We start from the raw sequence: 13,022 nt of genomic DNA on the forward strand, positions 1-13,022 counted from the left end.
CTATCTCCGTGTAATGCAGAACCCGACTGGCTCTGCCACCCAGTTACTAAACCTGTTGGCAGCACCCTGCTCCTGGCTCTAGCCCTGGTGCTGATGTGCCACTGCTCCCCAGCTCCAAACAGCTGCTGTGTTTGTGTCTCTGCTCCACCCTGCTGTGTCCTTCTAGGACTATAAACAGCTTGTTGTGCTCTCACCACTATTGGTGCTGTCACTAGCAATACCAGAATTGAGCTGGAACTAATTAGGTTTAAGTGGATTGTCTGGTGCTGTGTACTGTCACACTATTGTACCCTGAATGTTCACTTCCAGCTGTGCACTACTGGGACACCCAAGCTGTGCTTGTATGGAGCCAGTTATCCCAATGATGTTCTTGTTTCTCAGCAGTATCATACTGAACCCATGTGTCCTTAATCCGGTGCTCAGGGATCTGCACTATGAATCTGAGGTTTTCCATGCACAGCTGGTGTGTGTGCCCAGTGTTGAGTCAGTCTCCATGATGAATCCCGAGTGTCTGGCAGTTGCCATGTTCTCCATGCCTGCAGTGAGCATGATCAGTGCTCATTCACCTGGGGTTCCCAAATGGAAGTCAAAGAAATAGACGTGTGAAGCACTTGAGTAGTAAATGCAATTAAAACAATAGCTCAATTATGCTAAATTAGGCAAGAATGCATGTATGTTTGTTACATTTATGTAAGGGAGGAGAAGAGTATGAGACAGAGAAAGATACTCATGAGGATGTATGAGATACTGTAAGAGGATGAGAAAAAAGCAATGTGTATATAGAAATAGAGAACAGCTAATGTGTGTATTTATGTGAAAGAAAAAAAGAAAGTAATATGTAAATGAGAGTAGTTGTGAAGAAAGAGACAAAGAAGGCTCTATTTAAGTAGAGGAGTGAAGAAGAATACATGAGGTAAAGAGAATTATATGCAGAGGTTCTTTCTTTGTTAAAATAGCATATTTAAATTACTGGCAACCACAATGACTGGCAGCAGCACATAATATCTCTTTGACCCTGCAGCATCTTTTTTTAAATTCAAAGCCATGAAAAGTATTTTTGATGTTGTTTTCAATAGTCAGTTTAATCTACCTGAACCAAATTATTAACAAGCAGTTCTTGATTTCTCAAACAAGATCAGATCTTGGTCCAATAATTAACAGCTGACATTGTGCAAGTGCCAGTTCTTCCAGAGTGGAATAGTTCAAATAATCTGAAAGCATGCAAATAATTCATTTGAACTCTGGATGTGCAATGCTTCCTTGTGTTGAACCAGCTGTCCAATTTGCTGAGAAAAGTTGGAGAGCTCTAATGAGAAGAAATGCTTTGAAGTTTTCTTCTGTATTTCCATTTCTTGGTATAGTTGAGGTGCTAGATAGTCCTGGATTTAAGAGTAATCACTCTGATTTAGGAAATCTAACCTGTATACCTGTATATCCTTGTGTATGTCTTTGGGTTTACTTTACACTGCTGCGGAACATTTGCTTGAATGAAAGTTCACTCTTCTGCTACACAGCTAAAACTTAGCAAAGGATATTCAGAGCATGAGATAAACTCTCTCTCCATGACCATTCGTAGTACCAGAAAGATCTTAGTAGTGTGAGAGAGCTCTGGACACAGCAGCTTGCCTCAGAGAGGTCTGATAGTATGCTTCCCTTCAGAAAAATCTGCTTGAAGACATTTTTGAGGAGTACATTTACTGTGGAATAGGAAGAAAAAACCACAGCTTTATGCCCTCTGCCAATTTGATGCTCTTCTCTGCACAGCTTGGGAATAGTCATTACCTTTGCACAAAACCTAAAGTGTGAAGCTTAAGTCTTGCAGTGCAAAAGATTGTGATAGACTTTGACAGGCTACTGCTTTGGGGAGGATTTGCCACAAGCCTGACTTCAGCATGTGTTCCCCCACTGCTTGTGGCTGAAGGAATGGGAGAACTGCAGTCAGTCAGCTGGTGAACCCCAGTTTACTGCTGCATCTTGGCAGCTCTCTGCCTCCTTTGAGATGCCACAGTTCTGAAGGGAATCTGATACAGGAATTTTATATACTTTGAATTTGAAAAATGTAACTTTTAAAATGGAAATAAAATCTGAAAGTTACAATCCTTTTGCTAATGGAATGATAGTGAATGTTGCTACTGGTTTCAGAGAGAACAGGAACAAACCTCTGATGAAACAGGTTCTGGTTGGTAAGAATGAGATTCAGTTATTAGCTTCCTTGTGAATCTTAGCCAGTCTTTCAAGTCTAATCCTATTATCTGTTGTTATAGCAACAGGTTGTTCATAATAGTGAACCTGGTGTTGAGGTTGCCAGAAATATGATCATTCACAGCCCGGCTTTGTTTTCACCAAAGAAAGGTGCCTGAATTTGTTTGACTTTTGCATTTAAATTCTGCTGTGCAGATGACCTGGCAGTTAGAGGCAATTTTTCTTTTAAACATAAGTAACAAAGACTTGCTGGACTCTAGAGGGATATGCCCTTGAATGCTGGCTTTGTGTGATTGTAAAAGCAGCTAAGAACCTTTCTTGCCAACTGAGCAGGTCTGGCAGCTTTTTCTGTCCAATAATCCAGGCCCCCTCTTAGACCCTTCACTCACAAGTCAAACCATTTTGTTACAGTCACTTCTCTGAGTGATGTGAGTCTCAAGAGAAAAAGGATGTTAACAGATGAGGAAACAAATTTTACAATACATAACAATTTATTAAAAATTATTCTACAGAGATGAGATGAACTCTGTATACCAGCCTATTTTGTAGATGGTGTTACCTTCTATGAGATAACGAGAAGCCCTTTGGAGTCTTACAGATGGCTAAACTTTGCTTTATTTTCCACCATCTCCTAGTCTGGTGCACTCAAGAACCCAGATTATTTGACTATGAAATCTTTTATATGCCAAATGCATCATTGAACTCTAAAAACCTGTTCATGCATTAGAAAAATTGTCAAGGTGCAAATCTATATTCATCAGACCCCTCTTCAAAAGAAGCATGTCTGCACCAGCACAACAAAATGAAACACAGCAAAAGTTATTTCCTTAACAACATAAAACTAACCTGTCAGACATGCTCTTACTGGTGACATCAACACGAGGACTTCTGCCAGCCTTGAAAGTATTGTTTGCCATAGTGGACATGCATTTGCTTGGAGGTTTTTGTAGCAGAAGCTGAGTGAGTCCTGAATAAGCTTCAAGAATTTCTAAACCCTAATTACTATAAGTTGTTCATGTGGCTAAATAAACCTGCATCATGTACGTGCCTGTTCCTCCCTTCTTCATGTGCATTGTGGATACCTCTTTTATGGATCTAATATTCGCCTTTTTTATGGAAGATAATAGTTTTGAGAATTCTTCTAAAGAATTTCATTTTGACTTATCTGACAAGTGAGAAGTTTCTGCTTCAACAAGGAGTTATTCATGTATTAATTTTTTTTATGAATGCAGCATTCATTGCTATAATCCTTCCAGCTGAAAGCATAGGGTGAGAAAAAACTCCTCAACCTAACAGAACATTCTGTACTGAAGTTAAGCATTGAAAGGTTCCAGCTCAGCGAACTTTGGCACAAGTCAAGTTTGGAGCTCAGTCTGTTTCCTTGCCTAGCTTTACTTCTCAGTGATGTGGCCCAGGTAACCTGGTCCAGACATTTCCAAATGATGGGAAATGATTTGCTTTGACAATAGAATCCTTCATGGACATCCAGATGCATCAGTTAACATCTGATGTTTATTCTTTCCCAGCTTACTCCTTGTAGAACTCCTGAGCAGCTGTATTCAGAAATGTCACACTCATCAAGACATGAACCAGCAAACCTGAACCAACATCTCTGTTCATGTGGCAAATCATGCCCTTGAAGGGTCAGAACAGCTCAGTGGTATCCTTCTGTCTGTCTCTCTGTCTGTCTCAGGCAAGTCCCTTGTGAGAAGCCGCAAGACCCAGCACACAGCATAATGGATATCTTAAAGAGCATGGTCTATTTTTCCAAGATGAGCTATTTTCCTTGTTTGCCTCTCTTCTGTTTTTCAAGATGAGGAATACTGATGCATGCTTGGTTTTGGGGAGAGTCTTGGAATCTATGGATTCAAATCACTTTTTGAGTTGAAACTACTCTGGAAAAAAAGGCCTTAAAACATATGCTGGCATAGGGGGACTCAAGATATTTATTTTCATATATTGGTGCATGGTTTCCTAGGCAAAAATACAGAGAAATACAGAGTTTGCTCTAGTTCTCTGGTTATGCTGTTGTATCAGGCTTGGGAAATCATTGAACATTTCAGTGGAGAAGAACACTGCCAGCAGAAGATGTTCCCAAATGACTGCCAATCACATTCAGAGCACCCACCCTCTCCCTTCTTAATTCCATTAGCTACAGCCTTCCTGACTTCTCAGACATTGGGTGTAAGACATAAAAACTGAAAATTAAAGGAATGATTCATGGGCAGAAGCAAGATGCACATGGCAGCAATCCTGTTCTTCCCCACCCTGATATTCATGCCAATCCCAATTTGAAAATACTATTCCAGTTATTCCAGGTCTAGCCATATACTGGAGGAGGTCTGAAGGTGTGTTCTTTTAACAGTTCTTCCCTTAGGCATCTCTGTCTCCTTGGGAGATCCTTTGCCTTGCTGACAGGCTGTGAAGTCTGGGTCTAAGCATCTGGCTTTTGCTAGTAAGCAATTGCTGTGAAGAGTAAGTTCACATTGACCTATGTACTATTCTGTGTGCTGGTGCTGACACTATTTCTTTAACCTTTTTGGTAAGGTTACAACTAGAGAGAGTTGAATGGAGACCCTGTACCTGTTTATAGGAGCATGTGAATATTAATTGCACATGACTGCCACACCAACTGCCTCCTAGCAACCTTGCCTGTCTGCTGCCCTCCATGGGCTTCCTTTTATCTGCTGCAGAGTTGCCTTATTCTCTTGGTCTGCTCAGAGATTATAGAAGCCTTTGAAAATGTTGTGTGTGCATCTCAGAGGTGGTATAACCAGGTCCTGTGTAGTGCAGGCCACTTCCCTGTGTTGTTTACCTTACTTTTTCCTTACAGTTGCCAATTTCTTCCCCTTAGAAACCTCTTGGAGATTGCTTAGGATGACAGAGTCTGTCTTTTGGAGAATGCCACAGAGCAGGTGTGCTGAGGCAGCATGTGGAACCACTGGGCAGGGCCTGCATTTCACATAACAAGCAAAGACACCAGCACAGAACCAGGAATTATGCATTAGTCATCCTTACAATTACATTGCCTTTTCTTCTCACCTTATAAATGGATCTTGCAATATCTGTGGCTGCAGATATCTGATCCTCAGAAGCAGATTGCACAGTTGCTGCAGATATACTTGGAAGAAGGAATTGAGGAACCTTAACTCTTATGTTAGCAAATTCTCCTGGTCACCTGATGTGGTTGCAGCCATGGAATCTCCCATCTCCTCTATAAAGTCACTGTATACATTTCATTTCACATTTACTAAGTCTCTGCTAGCAGTACTGAGAGGAAATTTGGCCACAGTACCAAAACCTGCAGCTCTTAAAATGTAGTGCTGACAGACATCTCTTTGATGTTTGGGCAAGTCACCTTGCCTCACTGTAACAATTTCCCCAGCTTTAAAAATGGAATAATAATACTTATTCATCCAACTAAAATGAGTAGCTTCCTTTGGCCCTCTGAACATGTAAAGCATTCTGCAAGTGTTCATTAGATGTTCTTACTAACAGTTATTATTATTATTATTATTGTTATTATTATTATGATGTTAGGCCAATGGCACATTAGTAAGCTCCAAAATCCCCATACTGGAGCTGTCATGGAAGATGGTTACAGCTACAAAAGCTGTGTCTGTGCCAAGTTGTGCACAGCAGCTCCAGCTGGTGCAGGCACACAGCGTCTCTTGCAGCACCACGCAGAGACACTGGCCAAGTCTCTAAAGTGTAGGGGCATTAGTGCAGATCACTGCTAGGGCAGGGAGCAGCTCTTCTAATGCAGCAGCTCTGCACTGATCACTCACCATCCCCTGGTGCAGATGTACTTAAGCTCTTCAGCTGTCTGACCCTGGGACCTTAAAAAAACTGACCGTCAAATCTGCATTCCTGACTTGGAATAAAGGTTTGAACCTCTATATTTTGTTATCATTTCTGCTCATGCACACACAAAACAATGTCTCATGCCAAGTTTCACAACTACATAAAAATAGTGGTCAGGCTACAGCAACCTGGATTTTGTGAAGGTGGATGAAAAGTTCTGTTGAAGATGCAAATTTTTGGTCATCATATTTAAGACTTGTAAAGCAGCCAAATACAAGTTCTATGGCTTGTTTTTCACAGTACCGTACCTAACAGTACCTATGGGATAGCAGTGAATGACAGGAAGGTATAGTATTCCAGGCATTTCTTTAGGAGAAAGAGTAATGATTTTCCCCTTCTCTTTGCTGTACAGGATATATTTGGCTACAAAACTCAAGGCTGCCGAAAGGCCTTTTGCATTGCTGGATACATCTTGTCCTGTGGGGCTCTGAGGCTGCTGTTTTACTGGAAGCCAGAGTGGCATGTGTGGGTAAACTGCATCCGATGCAGCCTGGAAGAAGCGGATATTGTTCTGCTTAGAACAACAGTAGGTGCCTACTTTAATCTTTAAATTAGTCCCTAGTATGTAGCTATTTGGAAGGTGAGTTAACTGTAAGGTATCCAGTTAGCTAAAATCTCTTACACTGCTGGTTTCCTGCAATAATATCTTATGTGTACCATTGTTGATCTAACGAACTTCCAAGTATTCCACAAATTACGTGTATGATGAAGATGGGAATGGAGGGTAGCAGCTGATTAGACAAGATGAAAGACATTGGGGTGATAAAACCTGTAATATCTGTGGTTTCAAGACTATCATTTGTTCCCAGTCCTTCCTCCTCCCTTCTACCATCCCTGTGCTTTCTACATTGTAGCCTTGTGCACAGATTCTAAAGCATCTGTTTGTTTGGCAGGATCCAGCAGATTCTTTTTCCCTCGCTGGGCTCTTCTGGCGAAGATGTCCCTCTCTGCCCAAATTTATCTAATGGGCCAAATTAAAGATTTGTCTAGCTCTGTCCCCAGCAGTGTCCAAGTGTGTCATGAGGGATCAGTACACAGAAGAGGGCAAGCTTACACTGCTTGTTTTCTTGGCTCTATGTTTCCATTTTCTATCACCCCTTCCCCATGTCCAATAAGCTTGCAATCCTGCAGTTAATGCTTTCAGAGCTGGTACATTTTGCTAGTAGTTTCCTAATACAGGTCTCCGTCTGTTGAGGACTGAACTGAAGCACTGCAACATATGCAAATGCTGGTTTTATTTCATGGAAGCTACTGCAACAGTAAAAGAAGCAAACTGAAACTTGGTTCTGAATCCCAGCTGAGCCTGAATACTCTAGGAGCTGGCAGGGTTGGTTTACTTGGTTTATTTGACTTGTTATGCTTCAAACAATGAACAATGAACAATGGCATTTTCAACATTTGAAATTGCAAAATGGATCACTGTGTTTGAACTGCCTTCTTAAATGAGCAGAGAAGCATGCAGTTAAAATCCCAGGTTTTGAAAATCATAGATCTGCCTGTAGAATACTTTATAATGAAACAGTCTGCATTCTAATAGTCTTGGGGTTATGTTTTTTCTTTTTTAAAAACATCATATTAGGGTTAATATCCCTGTTTAATCTTCAATTCAGTTTGAATTTTTAATTACCTATTCTTGTGTGTAATTTTAAAAAGATGTGCCATGCCAAGCACTTTTCAAATAAATTAGTTTTAAAATGATCCTTTGTGTAATTAAACAGGAATTGAATCATATTGTACGTTCTTGTTATCAAAAAGCTTTCTCACAGTATGCTCTGGGTGTTTGAAAATTTCAGATTTCCTTCATGATTCTTTGTGTTAAAATGACAGTTTTGTTTTGTTTTGCTACATTCTGATTATATCAGTTCTCAAATGTGATGGCTACTGCTAATGAGGATACAAGTAATCTCATCAGCTTGATCCTTGGAATTATCTTTTGCTTCAATAAAACCTTAATTCTTAAGTCATCATCATCTCTGCAATTGCAATAAAAGAGCCTATTAACTCACTTTTGTTATTGAATTTTGATTCACTTTAGTTCGAATAATGAACACCTGTGTTATTCACTGTTTCCCATCTCCATCTGCATCGCAATGTCTACTCATTCTGAAATCTAAATCAAAGATAAATATCAGAAAATAGATGTTATTCTACTCAAAAGACCAGTTTAAGAAGAAAAGTGGGCAAATAAATAAGATATATAAATATTATTAAAGTTCTTTTTCTTAATGCTTAAATTATTCCAAAGGACTCATATTTGGTACAGAAATCATTTTTACTGTTCCCTTTTCCAACTGAAGTTTCATAACTGCAAAACTGCTCACACACAGAATGTAACTCAGTCTCATAGTTGGCTTTAATGCATATAGTTCCGTGTTTGGGACTGAAACTTAATCATAAGGGCACTTACTACGGTAGTTGCTCTAATCTCTCAGACTGTACTACCAACACTTGTTACCAGGCAGTTCTAATGTTCAATTTACTTTACAAAAAAATAGGAAGGCCATGAACTCAGTTTGTGGTAAAAGCTTGTGTAAGGTGCCATAAGGAAGGCACGGTGCTGGCACACTTCTTCCAATGACGTGTTAACTCAGGAGTGACTGTGTAAAGGTACTGGCACTAAACATCCATTTTGCAGCAGAGCGCTGTGCTCCTTTTGATCTTCCCTTTACGGTACGGTCACTGCATCTCAGATTGTCCTGTGCTGTTTGCCTGTTCTGGATCTTGACCTGGGTGCACATTCCATCCTTATCAGCCAAACACCAGACCTGTATCACTGAAGTATTTGCACTACTCCCATTTTTACAGGATGGTGGTTCTATACCTGTTCTAATGATTTTCTCTCAGTCACAAGTGTTGGGAGGCTTCTGTTGGTTAATCCTTAAAAAAAGCCAGAGCAGTGCTCTAGAAAGGCTACTGTAATCACTGACTCCAAGGTGAAAGTGAGTTTAGTCTGGGTTTGGGGCAAATTGTGACACTTCTCTTCTATACTCACTTAGGATGATTTTCGGATTTACTCTCGTAAGACTGTGACATGGATCTCTGTATCTGCATTTATCAAAAGTAGATCAGATTATCCAGCCACTGAGGAAGACTCAATCTTCAGCAAAGCCATAATGAAGCCAAGTTTGCAAGTAAGTAAAGTATTCCCTGCAGCATCTGGGAGATGATGGCAAATCTCAGCCATGCTTCATGGAGTGAAAGTGAGCTGTGAAACATATCCAGCTAAGAATCTTGCAGCTTGAGGAACACAGTGAGCTGTGGAAAAGGAAGAGAACTGTATTCAACTGTACTTGCCTCTGTAAAAATCCTCTCATATTCTGAGAGGGGTTATGAAAAGAGAATTCTCACTATTTCTGAGAGAAAACCTATGTTTTAAGTAGAAGAGCTTTAGGAGACTGGGGTTGGCAGTGAAGAATCAGGCATAGTAATCAGGGAATTTAGGGGTGACTATGTGTCTGAAAGGAGACTGTAGAGAACCGAACGCAGCTGCCCCAGTAACATGAAAACAGGGATGAATGCAACTCATGGAGAATAGAATAGAAAAGTGCCTGAGCTACATCAGTATTTCCAGAAATGTTTCACCAACACATTTTGCTTTCTTGCCTTTGTATGCACCAATTTATGCTTCAAAGTGCATTTGCTAGAGTCAGGTTAACAGGAATCACTGTCAACTGTTCTTGCAAAAATGTATCCTGGTCTCTGCCAGTTCCATAGATTTGAGATCCTAGTGAGACCCTGGGGAAAAGGTAGACGATTGATCCAAGCAGACCTCAATGTCCCTCATGAGCTGAGTAAATGTAGTTATCCAGTGTCTAGAACAAGTACCAGACAGTTCAGTTATATGCCTTGCTTAGCATTGTTAAGTTTATGTGAGCAATAGGAATGCAAAATGATACATTTGCTAATATCTGGCTCTTGATTATAGATACTAGAGCACTGCACTGAGGAATCCAGAAAAGAGCTACTTTCCCTTTTGGGAAATAAATTTCTAACTTACTAGCATTTCTTTTTATATCTACAACAACTTTTAGTGAATATTTTCATTATAAACCTAACTTTAGCTGAGCAAAGCTGTTGCTAATACTGCTGTGGACATATATTAATGTACATAGGAAAGTTTAGTGCCAACTAGTTTAATCAGCTGGCACATTATGAAGAAAGTGGAGACTGGTCTGTGACATTCTTTAGAGGATCAAATTAGTAACATAAAAAAGCCAAATATGGCCTCAAATAAGAAGCCCTTTGAACACCACTTTTATATCAATCAGCACATCTAGCTAGAAATGACCAGATTTCAAAGCAGCAAAGAGTAAACAGTTAAATCCTTCCCTAGCAATTCAAAAGCTTCTACTTATAAAACAATTATAAAGCGTTTTTGCCATTTAAGCTACCTAAGTCCACAGAGTTTTGTGTGGTGCCCAAGAGCTGTCCAAGGACTTCTGATGGGGAGCTGGGTCCCTCGCTTCCCACTCCAGTTTTTAGCATTGCAAATGTTGCAGCTCCTATTGCGTGAAATCCTAACTCCAGACCTCTTGTTAAGTTAATGACTGTGGTTATAGCTCCACTTTGAGTCAGTGGATGAGTTGAGTCTAGATTTCATTGGCCTATAATAATGCTTATTGTGTTCGGGAGGGAGAGTTCCCTGGAGCTGATTTCTTTGTCACTCATGTGTACAGGTGCATAGCCCTGCCTTCTGCCAGCTGATAGGAAGTGCCATTATCTCTAATAGGCTTCGTTATTGTTGTGCAGGACAGGACAGACTCCTCTTGCAAGTTATAAATGACAGCGTGTGTTCCTAATGGATAACTGCTCTGCAAGGGCTTAGCATTAGCAGTGACTCAGTATCCTGGGATGGCCTTTCTTGTCTGTTGGCACATCTGTTCAGCTGAAGGACTCAGCACCATGCTTGGAAATGGCCCAAAGCCCTCTGCTTTCCCCAAAGCCAGACAGAAGACAAGGGAGCTGTTGGCTGAAGACAGGCTTTTCCAGCTGCCTGTGTAGTCACCATGGCATCAGTGATCTCTTACCTTCATTCTGTGAAATCAGAGTGAATATTATTCTTTTCTTCACAAAGAACATTGCTTTGTACTTGCTTGACCTAAAGATCTGTAGTTTACTGGAACCTGCACTGAGGTGGGGATCCCAATCTATAATTCAACTAGGGAGTCACTGTATGCAATCCTGTCTTCTCTCCCTCATTGCCCCCATATAATTTCCTTTCTTTATACTTGACCCCAGTGAGGATGCCTAGCTGAGCTCTGTGAGAAAGCCTGGGAGTATTTTTGTTTGCTGTGTTGCATGTATTGTTGTCCCGGCTTTGTTTTGCAGGTGAAAACTATCCAAGTGCAAAAAATCCGCTATGTCTGGAATATCTATGCAAAACAGTTCCAGAAAGTTGGGTGAGTTCACTGTGCTGGTTGCACAAGTCTCTGAGGAAGTCAAGCTTCTTTGTGAATAATGTCCTAAGGAAAACATCCCTTTCTATTTTAGAGTCCTAGAAGACCACCACACTTGCTCAGCTATACATGATAAATTTGGTTCTGGTCTCACCTGCAATGAACAGAATGTCAGGTACACATTTTAAAACTTGAGTACTCAACATACAGATTTCAAAGAGATGTAAATTCACTGTTGTTGGTGCACTTCTCAGGAGTTTCTTCTGTATTTATTAATATGCACATAATTTTAGATGAAACAGCTGTGCATGGAAATATTGAATGAAAAGGGCTAGACAATGTTGTGTATTCCTTGTCAAAGTTTTTGAAATGTCTCAGTATTCGTCACTGTTATTGTTCTCAATCAGGAAATAACTATGTCCTGTAACTAACTTAAGCAGTTCTTATTTGGAGTAAGAGGAAGTCTCTGTGAAGGAGTGCACATAAGTTCTGTGTTTGCTTCTTCACTGGGGCTCCAAATCGACTAGTTCTGGTCATTGAACTTATTCTCATAAACTACTGTATCATTCAGCAAGTTACAGAATATGTATTCATGAAACTGCTAAATAGAGAAATAATTTTCAGTTGATTGAATACTGAGAATCCAGCTCCTGACCTTAGCTCATGTCAAATCTTACATTCCAATCACCCTTAACTTTGCAAAATTATTTGGGTTTGGATCATTTAGTTTTAGATGCAGAATTCCTTTGTTTATGGTGTTTCAAAGTAATTTTTGCATGATGGAAACATTTGCCTAAAAGGTTGTGTTACACCTCTTGTCTGCGTACGTAAATGTAACTGGAACAGTCATCTTTTCTGACATAAGCACTGTAGGGACATTTAATTTTTTGTTCTTGAAGGAAAGTCCTCCCAGCCTTTAAACTGGGATCAATAGAAGCTCTCATGACTAGTGAAATCTGCAGTTTCTTGAGTGAGTGGCATTTGTCACTATTTTATCTGTGAGTGATGTACCTTTATCCCGTACAGGAGAGTTATATGTGGGCCAAACACTATTGATGTTCCAGTGATCCCTGTTTGGAAACTACTCATCAAAGAGGTTAAGCATTTCTGTTGCTTTTATTCTGAGCTGCCTGGGGAGGCCAAGTGTGTATATAATTGATTCTATATCTGATTTAACTTCCCACTACTCACTCTTCAAGCACACTTCTTCAAATCCTATTGAAACCTGTTCCATGAAATCATCATAAATTCATTCATTCTCCATTATTCCCTATCCTCCATCCCCATGCCTGTGTGTCTGCTTGGTATTTCTATGTATCTGTGTCCTGGGAGCTAATTCCATTTGCCTTCTGAGGGCCATTGAAGGTTTCCAAGCTGCACTGGAAATCAAACCTTCCAGACAAGGGCTGTCTCTTAATCAGCAGAGATTAAGTGAACAGCAGTACCTGGTACACACCTGCAGCTGCAGAGAGATCCAATGAGCTCATGGCTCTGGGCACAGCACCACACACAGCACCAATATCTTTTTTCAGAGAGGAACAGCCTATATGTGGCCTGAAC

At 40.3% G+C, this 13,022-nt stretch overlaps 1 protein-coding gene across 2 annotated transcripts in view; it reads left to right on the forward strand.

Annotated features, from left to right (window-relative positions):
- LOC116448577 (probable cation-transporting ATPase 13A4) overlaps positions 1-13,022 on the forward strand; it is a 45,533-nt gene that overhangs the window by 4,823 nt on the left and 27,688 nt on the right. For both annotated transcript variants that reach the window (XM_032119158.1, XM_032119157.1), the window contains 5 exons: positions 6,419-6,592; positions 9,063-9,197; positions 11,395-11,465; positions 11,557-11,637; positions 12,489-12,558. In XM_032119158.1, coding sequence (XP_031975049.1) covers positions 6,419-6,592; positions 9,063-9,197; positions 11,395-11,465; positions 11,557-11,637; positions 12,489-12,558 — 531 coding nt within the window. The remainder of the gene's footprint in view (positions 1-6,418; positions 6,593-9,062; positions 9,198-11,394; positions 11,466-11,556; positions 11,638-12,488; positions 12,559-13,022) is intronic.

The sequence above is a fragment of the Corvus moneduloides genome, chromosome 10 (assembly GCF_009650955.1).
Source record: "Corvus moneduloides isolate bCorMon1 chromosome 10, bCorMon1.pri, whole genome shotgun sequence".
Lineage (NCBI taxonomy): Eukaryota > Metazoa > Chordata > Aves > Passeriformes > Corvidae > Corvus > Corvus moneduloides.